Source organism: Jaculus jaculus, chromosome 7 (assembly GCF_020740685.1).
Source record: "Jaculus jaculus isolate mJacJac1 chromosome 7, mJacJac1.mat.Y.cur, whole genome shotgun sequence".
Taxonomy (NCBI): Eukaryota; Metazoa; Chordata; class Mammalia; order Rodentia; family Dipodidae; genus Jaculus; species Jaculus jaculus.
In genome coordinates this window covers 140,509,679-140,531,926 of record NC_059108.1, presented here as the reverse complement: position 1 = coordinate 140,531,926, position 22,248 = coordinate 140,509,679, and the positions used below count along the sequence as shown (strand labels likewise).

The 22,248-nt window shown below is 43.3% G+C and overlaps 1 protein-coding gene across 1 annotated transcript in view; it reads right to left on the bottom strand.

The window, feature by feature from the left end:
- Nucleotides 1-3,991: 3,991 nt before the first annotated feature.
- Vipas39 (VPS33B interacting protein, apical-basolateral polarity regulator, spe-39 homolog) overlaps nt 3,992-22,248 on the bottom strand; it is a 42,962-nt gene continuing 24,705 nt past the window's right edge. Inside the window, exons 13-20 of the mRNA XM_045154377.1 lie at nt 19,680-19,755; nt 10,765-10,899; nt 10,074-10,115; nt 9,660-9,749; nt 8,030-8,116; nt 6,833-6,922; nt 6,358-6,462; nt 3,992-4,091 (exon numbers count right to left, since the gene is read on the bottom strand). Of these exons, the coding sequence (XP_045010312.1) occupies nt 4,071-4,091; nt 6,358-6,462; nt 6,833-6,922; nt 8,030-8,116; nt 9,660-9,749; nt 10,074-10,115; nt 10,765-10,899; nt 19,680-19,755 (646 nt within the window). The 3' untranslated portion in view covers nt 3,992-4,070. The remainder of the gene's footprint in view (nt 4,092-6,357; nt 6,463-6,832; nt 6,923-8,029; nt 8,117-9,659; nt 9,750-10,073; nt 10,116-10,764; nt 10,900-19,679; nt 19,756-22,248) is intronic.

The window sequence follows — 22,248 nt, the reverse complement described above, 5'->3', positions numbered from 1 at the left end:
TCTTTCTTTAATCCTCACTCCCTATCAGGCTCAAACCCTTTCAGCTAGCAGGCTCCGGCAGGTCTCACTCTAGCTCAGGCTGACCTGGAATTCACTATGTAGTCTCAGGGTAACCTCAAACTCACATTGATCCTTTTACCTCTGCCTCCCCAGTGCTGGGATTAACAGCGTGCACCACCACACCCAGCTAGGACATTGAATTTGCAACACAATTTTGTTTTATGGAAATGGCCATGGGCAGAGTGAAGCAGGCTTGGTAGATTACCTGCATGGAGACCTGATGGGACTCAATAGAGATGCCAGGACTCCAGGATGGCTGTCAAGAACTGCCTACACTGGATGAAGTTTACTGGGACTGTGAGTAGTCTAGCTGGAGGGGCAGAATTGGAACTACAGGGACTTGTCACTGGCTAGAGTTGTTGGAGTAACAATTTGATGCTTGCTCTGTTTTAAATCTTGTATTGGTTGAATGTTTCTTTGCTATGCCCAATGCCATCGCTTGCAATGTTTATTCTGCACCATTGTGGGTTTTTTGGTATTATGTCTCAGTTAAAAGATCTTGGACTATGGGAATGTTTGAATATCACTGGGATTCATTAAAAAACCATGGGGACTTTTAAAGGTGAACGAATGCACTGTATTTATGCAGCATATATGGTTATCAGATTATGGGGGCCAGAGGCAGAATGTGGTGGTTTGATTCAGGGTTTCCCTCATAAACTTAGGTGTTCTGAATACTAGGTTCCCAGCTAATGGAGATTTGGGAATTAAAGTCTCATTGAGGCAGTGTATCGTTGGGGGTGGGCTTATGAGTGTTGTAACCAGCTTCCTCTTGCAAGTGTGTCACACTCTCCTGCTGCTGTGGTCCACTTGATGTTGGCCAGGAGGTGATGTCCACCCTCTGCTCATGCCATCATTTTCCCCTGCCATCATGGAGTTTTCCCTTAAGTCTCTTGGTCAGGTGTTTTCTGCCAGCAATGCGAACTTGACTGCAACAGGACTTTTTTTCCAAGAGAAGATTCTAGATTTCTTTTTGTTTTGTTTTTTCAAGGTAGGGTCTCACTCTAGCCCCAGCTGACCTGGAATTCACTATGTAGTCTCAGGATGACTTTGAACTCTCTGCAATCCTCCTACCTCTGCCTCCCAAGTGCTGGGATCTAAAGGCATGCACTAACGTGCTTGGCCCAGATTCTAGATTTCTATTTTTTCTCCCAGGCTAAATTATCATACATATTTAAATATATATATATTTTATATAAAAATAAAAAAATAAATAAAATTATTTATTTTTCAGAGAGAAAGAGGAGGAGGAGAGAAAGAGAATGGGCATGCCAGAACCTCCAGCCACTACAGACAAACTCCAGACACATGCACCACCTTGTGCATCTGGCTAAGTGGATCCTCGGAATTGAACCAAGGTCTTTTGGCTTTGCAGACAAACGCCTTAACCACTAAGACATCCCTCCAGCCCTATCACACAGATTTTAACATTACTTATATATTTTTTAAACACACACCAATTATTGATTTTTCCCTCTTAGTACTTGGGATTGAACCAAGGCCTTGTGTATGCTAGGCAAGAGTTCTATCACTGGACTACATCCCCAGTTCCTTTTCTGTTTTTAAAACAAAGTCTCATTGAATCGCTCAGAGTGGTCACAAACTTGTGGCCCTCCTTCTGGTCTTCTAGGTAGTCGGCACTTCAGGCATGTGCTGTACTAGCATGCGGTGACAGGGCTCCAACCCCAGGCGTTGTAAAAGGTGGAATCCAATCACTTTAAAGCAGGGTTTCTCAACACTGGCACTACTAACATTTTGAGAAGGACAATCTTTTTTTGTGGGAGCTGTCCTATGCATTACAGGGTTTTCACCAACACATGGTAACGAAAAATGACTTCAGGACTGGAGAGATGGCTTAGCAGTTAAGGTGCTTGCCTGCAAAGCCTAAGGACCCAGGTTCAATTTCCCAGAACCCATGTAAACCAGATACACAAAGTGAGGCATACATCTGGAGTTAGTTTGCAGTGGCTAGAGGCCCTGCTGTGCCCATTCATCCTCCTTCCCTTCCCCCTCCAAATAAATTCTTTTTTTTTAAAATTTTATTTATTTATTTGAGAGTGACAGAGAGAGAAAGAGGCAGATAGAGAGAGAGAGAGAGAGAATGGGCGCGCCAGGGCCTCCAGCCACTGCAAACGAACTCCAGATGCGTGCACCCCCTTGTGCATCTGGCTAACGTGGGTCCTGGGGAATCAAGCCTCGAACCGGGGTCCTTAGGCTTCACAGGCAAGCGCTTAACCGCTAAGCCATCTCTCCAGCCCACCTCCAAATAAATTCTTAAGAACGTCTTCAGACACTGCCAAATGTCTCCTGAGGGCCAAAACTGCCTCCAATCGAGAAACCTATTGCCTTGCACTAAGCATGCTGTGTGTCTCTGTACAGCGTCTCTTGTCCCTACTACTAGCTTACCCACTCATTACAAGTGTAGAGTGCTACAAGGTCACAGGTGCTGTCTTGGTACAGATAAACTGAGTCTAGACAGCAAGGGACTCACTAGCACCACAGCTGGTTAGTGAAAGAGCTGGGATAAGAAGCGAGGTCCTCTGCTCTTTCTGTTAACATACAGCCTTGCTCTGCTATAAGCACTGTTACTCAACAGCCTGAGGTATTGACAGGCTGCTCATGAAGTCACAGATGTAGACAAGACACTGAGCCATTATTTCACCATTCTGCATGATGCAACTAGGTGGGGAAGAGAAGGAACCAGGATGAAACAGCTTTATTAGGAGTATAGGCTTGTCAGGAGAACTCAGATCCATCACAGATGAGACTGCTATTGGTACAGAGCAGACTAACACTGCAAAATCCTCTCAAAAGTCAGGGCTGCACAAGACCTTCATAACAGGAAGAAAAGATGATGCCATCAAAGTAGAAGAGAGACTGATTGGAAGTAAGGGATTATATGGAAGGTGAATTTGAGGGTTGGAGAGATGGCTTAACTTAGTGGTTAAGGAACTTGCCTGCAAAGCCAAAGGACCCAGATTCAATTCCCCAGTACCCACATAATGCACAAGGTGGTGATGCATGCATCTGGAGTTTGTCTGCAGTTGCTGAAAGCCCTGGTATGACCATTCTCTCTCTCTCCCTCTTAAAAAAAAAAAAAAAAAAAGCTCAAAAGATAGAGGAATGTGGATTTGAGAGGGGAAGAATAGGGATAGGGATGGGAATTATCAAGGTTTATTATCTATACTTATGAAGCTGTCAATAAAAAGTAGAAAACAAAAAAGGGATGAAAATAAATCTCCATCTAAATGCTGCCAATTTTAGACCAGGACAAACTTCTGGATGCTTTTAGTGAAATGAGATTTTTTTCTTACCGAAAGGGGGAGCTCTTCAGCACTGCTGAATCTGAGCTTCACATAAGGTTGCGGGTCAGTACAGAAGCAGAGGGAAAGGTAACGGTCATCGGTGTATGGGTGACAGTAACCCTAAGTGTCTGAACAGAGTTGACAGGGATAGCAGAAGGACACATTGTGTTTCTACACAATGTCCGGGAAATATCTGTCAAAACGCGCATGGGCTTGTGCAGTCGGGCTTGAGTGTGCTTCCAACAGTCCTGAGCAATACTGCGCGCCTTCCTGAGGCTCTTGTCAGCCATTTGGCTTCTGTTCTGAGTCCATCTAGCAGCAGGTCCGGGAACATCATCAGCTGAGTGGAATGCACAACCACCCTGGGACACTTGTGCCTCTTGGTTCAGGAGCCGTCTTTCTGGAGCAGTCTCCGTTCTCCACACAAGAGAGACCTTACCCAGCATGGACTCCCACTTCACACGAGCACCAGGTGGAGAGTATTTTTCCCACGAGTCACAGCCTTAGTTACTGGCCCTTAGATAATGTCCCTAGGACAGAGCAGTCTGGAGACTCCTGTGCCCAGGTACTGGTTTCTGTCACAAAGCAGCAGCACTACCGGTAGAGGACGGGCCGAGGGCTCTGATGCCGGGGCTCTCTCTCTCTCTCCCTCCTTCCTCAGCAGGACAGAAGAGACGAGGCCGGTTTCACAGTGGTGAATGCCGCTTAATTCTTCCATCGAATTTGCTGTGGAAAAAGCAAGCAATGAAAATAAGATCAGGGGCTGGAGAGATGGCTTAGCACTTAAGGTGTTTCCCTGCAAAGACTACTGACCTGAGTTCCATTCCCCAGTACCCACATAAAACCAGATGCACAAAGTGGCGTCTGCATCTGGAGTTCATTCGCAGTTACTGTAGGCTTTGGTGTGCCCATCCTCTCTATCTCTCTCTGCTTATAAATAAATAAAAATATTTTTTAAAAAAGAAAATAGGATAAATTTCTCTAAATCCCTACAGAAAAGGAAAGGGGATAAAAATAAGGATCATGGAGGGAACTGTGGAGAATTTGTAGTATGGTATAGACAGGGTCTCTCCAAATAAATGAACCTGGCCTGGAACTTACTGTGTAGCCCTGGCTGACCGCCAGCAAGCTCTTTTTTTTTTTTTTTTTTTGGTTTTTCAAGGTAGGGTCTCACTCTAGTTCAGGCTGACCTGGAATTCACTATGTAGTCTCAGGGTGGCCTTGAACTCTTCGTGATCCTCCTGCCTCTGCCTCCTAGTGCTGGGATTAAAGGTGTGTACCACCATACCCAGCTTGGCCTCAAACTCTTGATCTTCCTGCCTCAGCCTCTTAAATCCGAGGATCATAGGCATATACCACAAAGCCCAGACAAGTATTTTTTTAAGTATGTATAGAGTTCACTCACTCATAAGCAAATTAAGTACTTATTCTGTATTTTACAGCCAATCCATTTAAGGCAGTACTCTGATTTTTCCCTCTTTACAACCAAGATTCACTAGTATTACATGAGCAAGCATAGGTATAAAATTATCTAATAAGGCTGGATACCCAGCACTTGGGAGGCAGAGGTAGGAGGATCACTGTGAGTTTGAAACCACCCTGAGATGATTTAGTGAATTCCAGGTCAGCCTGGCCTAGAGTGAAACCCTGCCTCAAAATAAATGAATAATTAAATTAAAAAAATAAACTAAGGGGTAAAGAAATGGCTTAGTGATTAAGGTGCTTGCCTACAAAGCCAAAGGAACCAGGAACCATGTAAGCCAGATGCACAAGGTGGTACATGTGTCTGGAGTTTGTTTGCAGTGGCTGGAGGTCTTGGTGCCCTATTCTCTCTTCAAATAAATAAATAAAAATAAAACTATTTAAAAAAAGAAACTAAGTTCTGGACTGAGGCAATGGCTCACTCAGTGAAGCACGTGCCATGCAAGCTAAAGAGCCTGAGTTCAGATCCCCAGAACCCGTGTGAAAGCGCTGGGTGTCACCACACATGCTCACAACGCAGTGCTAGTGGTGGGGACCAGAGACAAGAAATCCTTGGGGCTCATTGGTCACCTAGATCAGCTCAATTGGTGAGCTCCAGGTTCAGTGAGAGGCCCTACATCAAAGAGCAAAGTGGAGAAAGCAAGGCATGGTGGTGCACACCTTTAATCCCAGCACACAGGAGGCTGAGGTAAGAGGTTCTCTGTGAGTCTGAAACCAGCCTGGGACTACAGAGTGAATTCCAGGTCAGCCTGAACTACAGTGAGACCCTACCTCAAAAAAAAAAAAAAAAAAAAAAAAAAAAGTGGAGAGACTGAGGAAGACCCTCAACATCAACCTTCTGGCCTCCACATGCATGTGTACACATATGTACCCATACACATACAAACATGCACACACACATGCAAAAAAAAGAACCCTCTAAATTCTATGCTAATAAAAAGCTCAGCTGGGCATGGTGGTGCACGCCTTTAATCCCAGCACTTGGGAGGCAGAGGTAGGAGAATTGCCATGAGTTCGAGGCCACCCTGAGACTACTTAGTGAATTCCAGGTCAGCCTGGGCCAGAGTGAGACTCTACCTCAAACAAACAAACAAACAAAAATAAATAAATAAAAAGCTCAATGGGTTCATATTATGAGAGATGAACCAGCTACATTTCCTAACTAGCTAAAGACTATTTCATTTGCTTATTTCCAACAGGTAGGTCACATCCTGTCCAGCCTGGATATTATAAGTCAGTAAGATTTGTTTTGTAGTTTCAATATAAGTTGTTAGGTTTAGCAATGATCAGAGAGCATCACTGCTAAGTTTCATCCTGAGGTCTTCAGATTACTTCCCTGTCCCACTTCCTAGAAGTAACTTCTGTTATTCAACTTTTGGTATTTTAGCCTACAGGAGAGCCTTACAGCCAAGTGGCTGACTACTTGCACTTGCTGGGCCTGGGGAGCCTACACTCGAAGCCTCTGTGACCCGCCTCCGAGGCTCACTGGAAGGTAAGCGTAGCTGCTCACCGAGCTGCTGAGAAGGGTGTCGATTTTCTCCTCCTCTGCAGACCCTTTATCCACCTTGCTCCTGTATGCGAGCAGCTGCTGGCGGTCCTTCAGGTCTCGGCAGGTCTGCACACCAAAACAGACAGTATGAACTTAGCCTCCTCTATGAGGGGCTCTTTCTTTTTGCCACTGTTTTTTGACCACAGGTTCAAGGAATGGCCAAGTGGGATAAAGTGGGTTAAGCACCCACAGAACCCTTTGTTTTAGAGAAGTCCACGGAGCTTGTATAGGTTCATTCTGTTCTGACTTTTTTAATGCAACAAATTACAAGAGCCAAGAGAACCCAGTCAGAGGACTGGGGAATAATACAGGCATGCTGCTTTCCACGTTCACTCCTGTTGGCCTATTCTGTCCATCCGATCACAACTGATGGAAGGAAGCAGCTCAGGAACCAAGGCAAATGTTACCCCAGCTCTGCACCCAGGACCCAACTCACATCAATGACAACATCATGGCACTTGAATTTAGTGGCCAAGTTCAACTTTGTGTCCACATCTTCCACTAGATTGACATACTCCTGCAGTATCTGTGGGAAGAAGTATTTCCGGTTAATGATTCTAGCCCCATAAAAACCACAAAGGTCTACAGGTAGAAAAGGAAGGGGCTGGAGAGATGGCTTAGCGGTTAAGCGCTTGCCTGTGAAGCCTAAGGACCCCGGTTCGAGGCTCGGTTCCCCAGGTCCCACGTTAGCCAGATGCACAAGGGGGCGCATGCGTCTGGAGTTCGTTTGCAGAGGCTGGAAGCCCTGGCGCGCCCATTCTCTCTCTCTCCCTCTATCTGTCTTTCTCTCTGTGTCTGTTGCTCTCAAATAAATAAATAAAAAATTAAAAAAAAAAAAAGAAAAGGAAGTCCTAAAGGAGGAGGAGCTCATTATCTCACAGGCATGTTGGCCATTGTGAGCCACGGCCTGGTTTGGCGGTAGAACATGGGTGGTGCTAGGCAGCCTTGTTAGAAAAGAAGGAAAGGGACTGGACAAACTTTACTTCTGCTGAGCAATTAATTGACCTTAAAAAGCAAATTAAGGACTGGAAAGATTGCTTAGCAGTTAAGGAGCTTGCCTGGGAAGCCTAAGGACCCAGGTTCAACTCCCAAAACCCATATAAGACAAACATACAAGGTGGCACACCCATCTGGAATTCGACTGTAGTGGCTAGAGACATGGTGTGCCAATTCTCAATCTTTCTCTCTGTCTTATAAGATAAATTTTTAAAAAGTGCTGTGGCATGAAGACACCCTTTGTTCACATTAGGGTTTAGCTGGACCAGAAGAAAAGAAGAAGAGTATGTTCCGCTTAGCCTGTGCAGTCCTCAGCCGCCGTGGGGCAGAGCTCTGGAGCCGGTGCAGTGTCCACGGCCCCTCCGTGCCCTCGCCCTCAACTGCTCTTTTAGATCGTTTGAACAGCAATGAGTTCTCCATGTGGCTAACTGCAGTAGGTGCTCCTCAGAGACTGTCTGGGATTGTTTGTCAAGGGAAGAGGTCATACTCCTCTGGCTTTCCTCTCCTGAGGCCCAGCACAGCCCCTGTGCCACCATTAAAGGAAACCAAGAACAGGTAAAGTCCGCATCACTAGACACAGAGGGCAAAAGTCAGGCCTCTTGTGACGCACTGTACCCAGCTCTCTTGGAGCTATTACCTGGACAGGGGCACTGTTCTTGTGCAAAATTTCCACCACTCGATGGAAGCCAATGGGTGCTCTCTTCTTGGTGTAACCCAGCCAGTTCTAAAAAAGGAAGATAGGATAGCAATTAGTGGGCCAGACACTGTCAATATACTTTGAGTGCTTTTCTCCTGTGTTTCATGGAGAGAAAAAGCATGGTGGACAGACAGGGAACAAGGGACAGAGAAATAGTGAGAAAGAAATTTTTGAGAAAAGCCAAGGATTTTATTATTTTGTTGTTTACTGAGGATGGGTGGTATTGAGGAAAGGTCTCACTTTAACCCAGGCTAACCTGGAATTCACTCTATATCCCAGGCTGGCCTCAAACTCATGGCAATCCTCCTACCACAACCTCCTAAGTGCTGGAATGACAAGAGTGAGCCAACAACGTTAGCTCTAGCTCTCTGAAATGTCAGACTTTAGAGCCGGCACATGCACACATGTACCATTCTGTGCATACATATACAAAAGCAATCAATCAGTTAGCTATTTATAAATGTCTTTGATTTTTTTAAATTTGTTTTTAAAAAAATATTTTAGAAGCCGGGCATGGTGATGCACGCCTTTGATCCTAGCACTCGGGAGGCAAAGGTAGGAGGATTGCTGTGAGTTCGAGGCCACCCTGAGACTACCCAGTGAATTCCAGGTCAGCCTGGACTAGAGTGAGACCTTACCTCGAAAAAAATGTATATATAGGGCTGGAGAGATGGCTTAGCGGTTAAGCGCTTGCCTGTGAAGCCTAAGGACCCCGGTTCGAGGCTCGGTTCCCCAGGTCCCACGTTAGCCAGATGCACAAGGGGGCGCATGCGTCTGGAGTTTGTTTGCAGAGGCTGGAAGCCCCGGTGCGCCCATTCTCTCTCTCTTCCTCTATCTGTCTTTCTCTCTGTGTCTGTCGCTCTCAAATAAATAAATAAATAAATAATTTAAAAAAAATGTATATATATTTTAGGGCTGGAGAGATGGCTTAGTGGTTAAGGCGCTTGCCAGCAAAGGCAAAAGACCTAGGTTCAACTCCTTGGGACCCATATAAACCAGATGCACAAGGTGGCACATGCATCTGGAGTTCATTTGCAGTGCCTGGAGGCCCTGGAGTTCCCATTTTCTCTTTCTATCTGCCTCTCTCAAATAAATATATTCAAAGATAAAATATTAAGCTGAGTGTGGTGGCACATGCTTTTAATCCCAGCACTTGGTAGGCAGAAGTAGGAGGATTGCCATGAGTTCAAGGCCACTCTGAGACTACATAGTGAATTCCAGGTCAGCCTGGGAATTCTATCTCATAAAACCAAATAAATAGCCAGGCACGGTGGTGCATGCCTTTAGTCCCAGTACTGGGAGGCAGAGGTAGGAGGATTGCTGTGAGTTCGAGGCCAGCCTTAGAGTACATAGTGAATTCCAGGCCAGCCTGGGCTAGAGTGAAACCCTACCTCAGAAAAACAAAAACAAATAAATAGATAAAAATAAATATTTAAAGAAAAAGTAAACAGGCAAGAATGTTAATAAATTAGGGAAGTAGATAGAGACATCAGTCACTATACTCTTTCAACGATGCCCCTTCTCCCTGCCAAGGCCTCAGCAATATGTCATGATACTCTATGCCACCTACCTTTGTGGTGAAGAGGGCATCGATGTCTTGCCAGGCACGCAGCTTGGCACGAGCAGCCAAAGCTGTCAGCACATACTGCTTGTCCGGGATCTAAAGGCAGAAACCAGTAAAATAAAGGGAAATAGACATGGATCCATAAAAATGCTGTAAAATTTTAGAAAAGAGTATGCATTCCCTGGTATTGGCTCTCCCCCTTAAAACCAATGAATTTCTCAGGTCATCAGGACCCTTTAACCTCCAAGGCTGCACTGCTGCACACCATCCCATCAACATTCCCTCTCCCTTCCCACAACTCCTTCCTTCCTTCCTTTAGCCTTGCATACGAGAATGCACAGTTCAGGATTAACCAGCAACATCCACTCCATGTGGTACTCCGGACACTAATGTTACAAACCGCTGACCATGTGTATCTACCTTGAAAGTCTTCTTCAGGTTGACGGGACTGCTGAATGTCCCCTAGGAGGAAAATGGAGACACTTTAGTGGGATCCCAATGTCCCATCTTCTCTACTGCATAAACTTCCTGCAGCTTGCTCTGTAGCCACTTCAACCCAGACATGAACTTATGAGAAAACTCTCCCTCAGGTCATCACCACAACCTACTTTCCACAAAGAGGACTAGAAGTATGGTACTGCTTTTTCTTTTCTTTTTCTTTTTTTTTTTTGATTTTTCGAGGTAGGGTCTCACTCTAGTCCAGGCTAACCTGGAATTCACTATGTATTCTCAGGGTGGCCTTGAACTCACTAGATCCTCCTACCTCTGCCTCCCACATGCTGGGATTAAAGGTGTGCGCCACTGTGCAGCACTTATTCCATTTATGCTGATTCAAACAAGGGACTACAACTGTGATGATGAAATTCAAGCTTCGAAAGAAGAGAATTCTCAGCTACCTGACTACCGGGAGCTGATGCCAGAGACAGCGCGCTCTGCTAGTGTGCCAGCCCGCCTGAGGTCACGTGAACCCCATGACCCCTCCTCGTGGCTTGCCCTTGCAGAGGGTCTGGCAGGCGTCTAGGTGACTCCTGACAACTCCGCACCCCCACAATCACAGAGTCTGCTCACACTGGACTGGAACACCGTCCTTCTTTCACGCTGCGTGCCGTACCTCGGACTCCGTGTAGTGGTAGAAGCAGGAGTAGAACAGCGTGGTCACCAGCGGCATGTTGAGAATGGAAGCCTTGCGGGGGTGCTTCCGGAAGAGCTCGCTCTGCCCTGCTGACTCTAGGTGTCGATCATTTGCCTGTGGTGGAGGGAGCCAAGTGAAAACAAACAAACAAACAGCAATGGGCACAGCAGGGAGAAAAACCTTTTCTATTACAGCAGTTGTGTTTCCCACCCTAAGGATAAAGCAAAAAAGAAAAAACACACAGCCAGCCATGGTGGCGTACACCTTTAGTCCCAGCACTTGGGAGGCACAGGTAGGAGGATCGCTACTATGTGGAGCTACAGAGTGAGTTTCAGGTCGGCCTGGACTAAAGGAAGACCCTGCCTCAAGAAACAAACAAAAAAGAAAGGAAGGAAGGAAGGAAGGGAGGGAGGAAAGAAGGAAGGAAGGAAGGAAAGAAAGAAATTGCCTAGGACATCTCAGAGAAGAGTAAAAATCTTTAAATTGGGCTGGATATGGTGGTGTAAGCCTTTAATCCCAGCACTCAGGAGGCAGAGGTAGGTGGATCACCATGAGTTTGAGGTCACCCTGAGATTGATTACATAGTGAATTCCAGGTCAGCAAGACCTGACTTTGAAAAACAAAAACAAAAAAAAATTCCATAAATTGATCAAATTTTATTAAGAGATTTTTTTTTTGTGGGGGGTCATGAGTATCAATAGGCAGTTAATGGACACGGAGAGAGGTAGAGACAACATTTTCTATGCTGTAGCCACTGGTAAGAGTCCATGTTCCTATAAATAACCCCTTACCCAGGATCCTGTAAGCGCAACCCACAACCCTAATGAAATTCACTGGGTCAAAAAAAAGGGGGGGGGCTGGAGAGATGGCTCAGCACTTAAGGCACTTGCCTGCAAAGCCTAAGGACCAAGGTTCAATTCCCCACATAAACCAGGTGCACAAGGTGGCACATGCATTTGGAGATTGCTTGTAGTGGCTAAAGGCCCTGGCATGCCAATTCTCTCTATCTACCTATCTATCATCATTTATCTGCCTCTTCTGTCTCTCTCAAATAAATAAATATATAAAATATTAAAAAAAAAAAACTGGGGCTGGAGAGATGGCTTAACAGTTAAGGCACTTGCCTGTAAAGCCAAAGAACCCAGATTTGATTCCCCAGGACCCATGTAAGCCAGATGTATAAGGTGGCGCATGCGTTTGGAGTTCATTTGCAGCAGCCAAAGGCCCTGGCATGCCCATTCACTCTCTTTATCTACATCTTTCTCTCTCTCAAATAAATTAAATAAGCAAATGAAAATGGACATGAATGCAGAAGGAGAACTAGTTGAGGAGAAAAAAGAAACACCAGGAGTGGAAGGGGAAGAGGAGAGGGTAATGGAGTTGAATATGATAAACTAAATTTTATAAAGTATGAAAATGAAATAATGAAACCCATTACTTATATTATTAGCATATGCTAATAAAAAAATCAGGGAGAAAAAAGGGGGGCTGGAGAGATGGCTTAGCAGTTAAGGCATTTGCCTGCAAAGCCAAAGGACTCAGGTTCGATTCCCCAGGATCCATGTAAGCCAGATGCACATGAGTCTGGAGTTCGTCTGCAGTGTTGGAGGTCCTGACGTGCCCATTCTCTCTCTTTCTGTCAAATTACAAAAACAAAAACGGGTGAGGTGGCGCACACCTTTAATCCCAGCACTTGGGAAGCAGAGGTAGGAGGACTGCCATGTGTTCAAGGCCACCCTGAGACTACATAGTGAATTCCAGGTTAGTCTGGGCTAGAGTGAGATCTCCCTCCAAAAAGCAACAAAAAAAAAAAACAAACAAACAAACCAAAAAAACCCAAAAAACAAAAAACAAAAAAAACAGTGATTTGAACAGCTTGTCATGGTGCCACGTGCTTATAATAATCCTAGCACTCAGGAGGTGGAGTTCGAAGCCAGCCTGGATGCTGTTTTGAAAAGAGAGGGAAACGTCAGAAGTAGGGGTGACATAAGAGATTTGGGATTAAAAGGAAATACTTCAAGGTAACAGCAGGTAAGAGGAAAAAATTTCTTTTTTTTTTTAATTTTTATTTTCATTTTTATTAACATTTTCCATGATTATAAAATATATCCCATGGTAATTCCCTCCCTCCCACCCCCACACTTTCCCATTTGAAATTCCATTCTCCATCATATTACCTCCCCATTACCTTCATTGTAATTACATATGTACAATATCAACCTATTAAGTATCCTCCTCCCTTCCTTTCTCTACCCTTTATGTCTCCTTTTTAACTTACTGGCCTCTGCTACTAAGTATTTTCATTCTCACGCAGAAGCCCAATCATCTGTAGCTAGGATCCACATATGAGAGAGAACATGTGGCGCTTGGCTTTCTGGGCCTGGGTTACCTCACTTAGTATAATACTTTCCAGGTCCATCCATTTTTCTGCAAATTTCATAACTTCATTTTTCTTTACCGCTGAGTAGAACTCCATTGTATAAATGTGCCACATCTTCATTATCCACTCATCTGTTGAGGGACATCTAGGCTGGTTCCATTTCCCAGCTATTATAAATTGAGCAGCAATAAACATGGTTGAGCACGTACTTCTAAGGAAATGAGATGAGTCCTTTGGATATATGCCTAGGAGTGCTATAGCTGGGTCATATGGTAGATCAATCTCTAGCTGTTTTAGGAACCTCCACACTGTTTTCCACAATGGCTGGACCAGACTGCATTCCCACCAGCAGTGCAGAAGGGTTCCTTTTTTTCCACATCCCCACCAACATTTATGATCCTTTGTTTTTATGATGGTGGCCAATCTGACAGGAGTGAGATGGAATCTCAATGTAGTTTTAATCTGCATTTCCCTGATGACTAGTGACGTAGAACATTTTTTTAGATGCTTATATGCCATTCGTATTTCTTCCTTTGAGAACTCTCTATTTAGCTCCATAGCCCATTTTTTGATTGGCTTGTTTGATTCCTTATTATTTAACTTTTTGAGTTCTTTGTATATCCTAGATATTAATCCTCTATCAGATATATAGCTGGCGAAGATTTTTTCCCATTCTGTAGGTTGCATCTTTGCTTTTTTCACTGTGTCCTTTGCGGTGCAAAATCTTTGTAATTTCATTAGGTCCCAGTGGTTAATCTGTGGTTTTATTGCCTGGGCAATTGGGGTTGTATTCAGAAAGTCCTTGCCAAGACCAATATGTTGAAGGGTTTCCCCTACTTTTTCCTCTAGCAGTTTCAGAGTTTCCGGTCTGATGTTAAGGTCTTTAATCCATTTGGACTTAATTCTTGTGCATGGCGAGAGAGAAGAATCTATTTTCATCCTTCTGCAGATATATATCCAGTTTTCAAAACACCATTTGCTGAAGAGGCTGTCTCTTCTCCAATGAGTATTTTTGGCATTTTTATCGAATATCAGGTGGCTATAGCTACTTGGGCTTACATCTGGGTCCTCTATTCTGTTCCACTCATCTACATGTCTGTTTTTGTGCCAGTACCATGCTGTTTTCGTTACTATGGCTCTGTAGTATAGGTAAAAATCAGGTATGGTGATACCACCAGTCTCTTTTTTGTTGCTCAGTATTATTTTAGATATTTGAAGTTTTTTGTGATTCCAAATGAATTTTTGGATTGTCTTTTCTATTTCCATGAAGAAAGCCTTTGGAATTTTGATAGGGATTGCATTAAATGTGTAGATTGCTTTAGGTAAGATTGCCATTTTCACAATATTGATTCTTCCAATCCAGGAACAAGGGATGTTTCTCCACTTTCTAGTGTCTTCTGCAATTTCTCGCTTGAGTGTTTTAAAGTTCTCATTGTATAGTTTCTTTACTTCCTTGGTTAGGTTTATTTCAAGGTACTTTATTTTTTTTGATGCAATTGTGAATGGGAGTGATTCTCTGATTTCATCCTCTGTGTGTTTGTTGTTAGCATATATGAAGGCTACTGATTTCTGTGTATTTATTTTATATCCTGCTACATTGCTGTAGGTTTTGATCAGCTCTAACAGCTTGCTAGTAGAGTCTTTAGGGTCCTTTACGTATAGAATCATGTCATCTGCAAATAATGATAACTTGATTTCTTCCTTTCCAATTTGTATCCCTTTTATGTGTCTCTTGCCTTATTGCTATGGCTAAGACTTCCAAAACTCTATTAAATAAAAGTGGGGACAGTGGACACCCTTGTCTTGTTCCTGATTTTAGTGGAAAAGCTTCTAGTTTTTCCCCATTTAGTAATATGTTGGCTGTAGGCTTGTCATAAATAGCCTTTATTATATTGAGATATGTTCCTTCTATTCCCAGTCTCTGTAGGACTTTTATCATGAAGGGATGTTGGATTTTGTCAAATGCTTTCTCTGTGTCTAATGAGATGATCATGTGATTTTTGTCCTTCAACCCGTTTATGTAATGTATTACATTTATAGATTTGCGTATGTTGAACCATCCCTGCATCTCTGGGATAAAGCCTACTTGGTCAGGGTGAATGATCTTTTTGATATACTCTTGTATTCTGTTTGCCAATATTTTGTTGAGAATTTTTGCATCTATGTTCATGAGGGAGATTGGTCTGTAAGTTTCTTTTTTTGTTCTATCTTTGCCTGGTTTTGGTATCAGGGTGATGCTGGCCTCATAGAAGGAGTTTGGTATGATTCCTTCTTTTTCTATTTCCTGGAAAAGCTTAAGAAGCAATGGTGTTAGCTCTTCCTTAAAAGTCTGGTAAAATTCAGCAGTGAATCCATCTGGGCCTGGGCTTTTTTTAGTTGGGAGATTATTGATAACTGTTTGGATCTCCATGTTTGTTATAGGTCTATTTAAGTGATTAATCTCATTTTGATTTAATTTAGGTAGGTCATATAGATCAAGGAAATCAATCATTTCTTTCAGATTTTCATACTTTGTGGAATATATGCTTTTATAGTATGTCCCTATAATTTTTTGAATTTCTCTGGAATCTGCTGTGATGTTACCTTGTTCATCTCTGATTTTATTAATTTGTGTCTCTTCTCTCTTTCTTTTGGTCAGATTTGCTAAGGGTTTATCAATCTTGTTTATCCTTTCAAAGAACCAACTCTTTGTTTCATTAATTCTTTGAATTGTTCTTTTTGTTTCTATTTCATTAATTTCTGCCCTAATCTTTATTATTTCTTCCCATCTACTGATTTTTGGTTTGCCTTGTTCTTCTTTTTCCAAGGCTTTAAGGCGAAGCATTAGGTTGTTTACTTGCAACCTTTCTAATTTCTTAATATAGGCACTTAAGGCTATAAATTTACCTCTTAGAACTGCCTTCATTGTGTCCCAGAGATTTTGGTATGTTGTGTTCTCATTATCATTTGACTCTATAAATTTTTTGATTTCCTTTTTGATTTCTTCATTGACCCATTCATCATTTAGTAGTGTATTGTTTAGTTTCCATGATTTTGTGTATGCTCTATAGCCTTTCTTGTTACTGATTTGTAGTTTAATTCCATTGTGGTCAGATAGAATGCAAGGAATTATTTCAATTTTCCTGAATTTGTTAAGATTTGCTTTGTGTCCTAATATATGGTCTATTTTAGAGAATGTTCCATGTGCTGCTGAAAAGAATGTATATTCTGCAGCCTTTGGATAAAATGTCCTGTATATATCTGTTAAGTCCATTCCTTCTATGACCTCATTTAGTCCAGATGCCTCTCTGTTTATTCTTTCCCGGGATGACCTGTCAATTGATGAGAGTGGGGTGTTAAAGTCACCCACCACCACTGTGTTTGGTGTTATCTGTGACCTTAGTTCTAATAGTGTTTGTTTGACGAATTTGGGAGCCCCCGTGTTAGGTGCATATATGTTTAGGATTGTAATGTCCTCCTGTTGGAGTGTGCCCTTAATCAATATAAAGTGACCTTCCTTATCTTTCTTGACTAACGTCGGACTAAAGTCTACCCTGTCTGATATTAGGATAGCAACCCCTGCTTGTTTTCTAGGCCCATTTACTTGAAACACCATCTTCCAACCTTTCACCCTAAGATAATGTCTATCCTTTGTAGAAAGGTGAGTTTCTTGGAGACAACAAATTGTAGGATCCTGCTTTTTAACCCAGTCTGCAAATCTATGTCTTTTCGTTGGGGCATTGAGGCCGTTGATATTAAGAGATATTATTGAAAGGTATGTATTTATGTTTGCCATTTTTTTGTGTGTGTGTTTCTGGTTCTACCTGTGCTCTCTTCTGTTAACTAGTATTTGAGTATTGCTTGTTTTTTCTAGGTTCCTTATATGTGTGCTTTTCTTTTCTTCAGCATGGAGAATTCTATCAAGTATTTTCTGTAGAGCTGGTTTTGTCTTCAAATACTCCTTTAACCTGCTTTTGTCATGGAATGTCTTTATTTCTCCATCTATTAGAATGGATAACTTTGCAGGATAAAGCAACCTTGGTTGACAGTTGTTATCTTTCAGAACTTGGAATATATCACTCCAAGCCCTTCTGGCTTTAAAAGTTTGTGTTGAATAATCTGCTGTAATCCTGATGGGCTTGCTTTTGTAGGTAACTTGATTTTTCTCTCTAGCTGCTTTCAATATTTTTTCTTTGGTGTGTGTGTTTGGAAGTTTGATTATAATATGGCAAGGAGAGGTTCTTTCTGGGTGTTGTCTGGCTGGGGTTCTAAAGGCTTCCTGTATCTGCACTGGCACCTCTTTCCCAATTTGGGGGAAATTTTCTTCTATGATTTTGTTGAAGACGCCTACTATGCCTTTGGATTGGAGTTCTTCTCCTTCTACTATGCCCTGAATTCTTATATTGGATCTTTTCATAGTGTCCCGAATATCTTGAAATTCCCACTCATACTTTTCTATAAGCTTGTCTTTCTCTTTGCTGGACTGTATTAAGTCTGCCACCTGGTCTTCTAGCTTAGATATTCTGTCCTCTCCCTCATCCATCCTCCTGGTGAGATTTTCTACAGAGTTTTTTATTTCATTAACTGTGTTCTTCATTGCTAGTAATTCTGACTGGTTTTTCTTTATTATTTCTATTTCCTTATTTATGTCTTGTATTGCCTTCTTTATTTCATTAAATTGGTGTCCTGCATCTTCTTTGATTCCTTTGATTTCCTCTTTGATTTCTTCTTTGATTGTTTTCATGTGTTCTTTGACCTCTTTGAACATATTTATAATCATTCTTTTGAACTCTTTCTCAGGCATTTCCTCTAACTCTTTCTCACTGGAGGACATTTCTAATGCATTAATACTTTTAGGTGGATTTATATCGTCTTGCTTTTTAGTGTTTCTTGTGTTATAATGTATATATTTTTGCATCTTGGATTAAGTTAATGCTTGGATTTTCTAGCTAGCTGTGTATTCTTAGCTGTATCAATTGATTTGATGTAATATATTTTCAGGGTAGGACCTTAAGGTGTAAGGTGTGGCTCCTAAGACTCTCAGAGTATCTACAAAGATATTCTTAGGGGTTGAGTTTCCCTGCTATAGGAGTATTCAAGCAGGCTAAGTGGAATAAAATACAGGTAGATTCTAAAATTTAACTAAACACTGTACACATTCAATCAAAAACAGCCCCGAGTATGTATGCAAGAGTAGTTATTATAACGACCAGATCCTCTATCAACAAAAAGGTTAAGATTTCTGGTCTGTTGAGGGATCCAAGTCAGCTTGCGACCAAGTGATACCCTTCCCTGGTGCAATCCCAGTTACCTTGGATGATTTTGGTCTCAGTCAAGTTGCTGCCTGGGTTGTCGGGCTGCTGTTCTGATTTCTGGAGCTGGGCACTTGCTTTTCCTGTGGGGCCAACTGAGCCTGGCAAGTGTGGTCCTGTAGATCAGCTCCCCTGCTGCTGGAACTGCTGCTGCTCAAGCTGCCCCTGCTGGACCCACCACTGCTGCTGCCTCTGCTGCTGCTGTAGCTGCCACTGCTGGAGCCACCACTGCTGCTGAAGCTGCTGCTGCTGTGTCCACTGCCGCCGCTCCCCCTGAAGCTGCTGCTGCCGAGTCTGCTGCTGCCGCCACTCCTGGGTCTGCTGCTGCTGGGGCCGCTGTTACCGGTGCTGGAGCCGCTGATGTTGCTGCCGAACTCTCCTCCTGCTTGGGTCCCGCTGTCAGCCCAAGTTGGCGTGGCCGGGTCCTAGGCCACTGCTGTGTTCGCCGGAGCTGGGCTCAGGCGGTGGGGGAGGGGAGGGAGCCGCAGCTGCTCTGGTTCTCTCGCTGCTCCAAGCGTTCTTCTACCTCACGGTCTGCTACTCCATTGCTCACTGCCGCTCTCCCCTCACGTTTCCCGAGTTGCAGAGAGCGCCGGTGTGAGGGAAAGCTCCCGCACCTGGCTTTTCCTGCGGCTCGAGCCGAGTCTGGCGGCTTTCTGGTGCGCGGCGGCTGCGGCGGTTGGCCGAGCTGCCGGAGCCGCTTTTCCCGCCTGTGCAGGCTCTGGATGCTCTGGAACTCTTCTACTTCTCCGCTGCCACTTCAATTTCCTATACACCTCACTTTTTAGTAAAAGTGTGTATTTTGCTGAGTTTTTTTGGCCTTTTTTGCCCCCTAGGCTGCTTTGGCGTGGTACCTACGCCGCCACCTTAACCGGAACAAAAAAATTTCTTAAGAACAATCAATATCAGGTATGGTGACTCACATCTTTAATTCCAGCACTTGGGAGGCAAAGGTAGGAGGACTGCCTTAAGTTTGAGGCCACCTGAGACTACATAGTGAATTCCAGGTCAGCTTGGGGTAGAACAAGACCCTATTTTAAAAATCCAAAATATTTAAAAAAAAGAAAAGAACAATCAAGAAAGGGCTATGGCAAAGAGGAAGGAAATGAAAGGCTTTTAGAGACGTAACAGGAAACAGCAAGTATGTATAGAACAAGACATCACCTAATGCCAAATGCCCTGCACCTGGCAACGAAGCAGAGAGCAGAGATGAGGAGTCTAACCTCAATAATGATCTGGCGCTCCAGGAGTGTGTAATGGTCTTGGATGTGTGCACAATCCTCTGCTGAAAATGGCAAACTGGCAGAGGGGCCAGGAGGTTAGTACCCTTCTCTATTGCAAAAAGAAAACAAAGCCAACTCAACCAAATTATCAGTAAAACTCCAGGAGTACTTAGCCATGTCTGTGCCCCATTCACCTACAGCATCCCTTAAAGGCAGAGAGAGGAAACAAAAGAGTTGACCCTTGGATTGGATTTTGTATTAAGAACTTCTGTCAACTCGAGAAGGACCTTAAAAGTCCATAAAATGCATAACCATTAGTGATTTCAGTGTGGAATGAATTTAAAAAAACTCTCATTTGGAAATTGGATATTTGGTGAATGGGTCACAAAAGATGGCAGGTGAGCCTCGCCAACTGGCTGTCACCCACATGCCTGCAAAGCTCCATGACTCATCACTGCTAAACTCTACTGAAGGGGCACTTAAATTTGATAGTCCCTTTTTAGTACAGAGTAATAAAAAGCAAATTAAGCTGGGCTTAAGTGGTGGTACATGCCTTTAGTTCCAGCACTCTGGAGGCAGAAGCAGGATCATTGCTGTGAGTTCAAGGCCACCCTGAGACTAACAGTGAATTCTAGGTCAGCCTGGTCTAGAGTGAGACCCTACCTCGAAAAACCAAAAATAAAAGCAAATAGAGTGTATGGTGGTACATGCCTTTAATCCCAGCACTCAGGAGGTAGAGGAAGGAGGATTGCTGTGAATTTGAGGGCAGCCTGAGACTATATAATGAATTCCAGGTCAGCCTAGGCTAGATAAACTAAAAGAATAAAAAATTTAAAAATTATAAAAAGTAAATTAAATTACATAGCATGGTGGTAGGTTTGCCAGTTGGCAAAGATTGCACAGATCTATACAAGGGTTCCATTTTGAAACCTATGCCTTTAGCCAAGAGTTGTGGCAATCTGTAATCCTAGCACTGGTGAGGTGAAGAAAGAAGGTTCTGGGGTTCAAGGTGATCCTTGATCAAAGCCAGTCTGGGCTACCTAAGACCTTATCTCAACTCCTTACCAAATAAATAAATAAATAAATTATATGTTTTTTTTTTTTCTTTTTGGGGGTGTTTTTTTGAGGTAGGATTTCACTTTAGTCCAGGCCAACCTGGAATTCACTATGTAGCCTCATGGTGGCCTCAAACTAACGCCACCACGTCCAGATATATATATATATTTAAATTACTGAGATCCAGGCATGGTAGCACACACCTTTAGTCCTAGCGCTTTGGGAGGTCAAGGCAGGAAGCTACCCATGAGTTCAAGGCCACTCTAAGAATACACTGAATTCCAGGTCAGCCTGGACTAAAGTGAGACCCTACCTCAAAAAAACAATAAAAAGAAAAAGCTGGTAATGGTTGTGATTGCCTTTAATCCCAGCACACGGGAAGCAGAAATAGGAGGATCATCATGAGTTTGAAGCCACCCTGAAACTACATAGTGAATTCCAGGTCATCCTGGGCCAGTGTGAGACCCTACTTCAAAAAAACAAAAACAAAAAAAAGCTATTGAGGGATAATATCTTCCCTAAAACTCACATTATCAATAAGTAAGACCAAGCCAGGAATTATGGCACAAGCCTTTAATCCCAGCACTTGGGAGGCAAGGGTGGGAGGACTGATCACCTTGAGTTTGAGGTCACTCTGAGACTACATAGTGAATTCCAGGTCAGCCTGAGCTACAGTGAAATTTTGCCTAAAAAAAAAAACAAAAAAGGGAGCTGGAGAGATGATTAAGTAGTTAAGGTGCTTGCCTGTGAAGCCTAAGGACCCAGGTTTGATTCTCCAGTACCCATGTAAACTAGATGGCACAAGGTGACAAGTATGTCTGGAGTTCATTTGCAGTGGCTAGAGACCCTGGTATGCGCTCGCGCACGCGCATGCTCTCTCTCTCTCTCTCTCTCTCTCTGTCAAATAAATAAATAAAATACTTAAAAAGAAAAAACAAGGCCAGGAAAAAAAGCTGTATTTTAAGGCCTTAGATTATACTTTTAGCCTTTAGAAAATGCTGCCTTATACCCCTAATTCTAATCACTGCAGAAAGAATTCTGAAATTCAATTACACTGTCCCAGAAGAAGAGTGAGCCGGGCTGAATTTTTACTTAATGAGGAAGACAGCTACCGCTTCCAGTTACATCACTACCAACTTTTCTCTCTGTTCTCCAGAGGCCACAAGACATAGCACTATATCCGGTAGCATTAAAATCAAGGATTTCAGAGATCTGATTAGATATAAGAGCATGTTAAGTGGGAAGCCTGGAAGTCCTGTCACCTGAGGGGTGGCCGAGCCGTGAACAGTAAGCCTAGAGAAGCAGACTCACAGGAGCCTGCGTGAAAAGACGCTGGGAAGAAGCCGGAGCTTGACCTAAGGAAGCTCCTTCCGGGAATGAAGAGGAGCTATCCCAGGCTCAGCGAGCACCGCGGCGGCTGCCTCTTACAAGGATTTACATTCTGGACGAAGGCCAGTGCCACATCTGCACAAGCACCACAAAAAGTTGCCACCTTTTAGCCGGGAACGCCTTT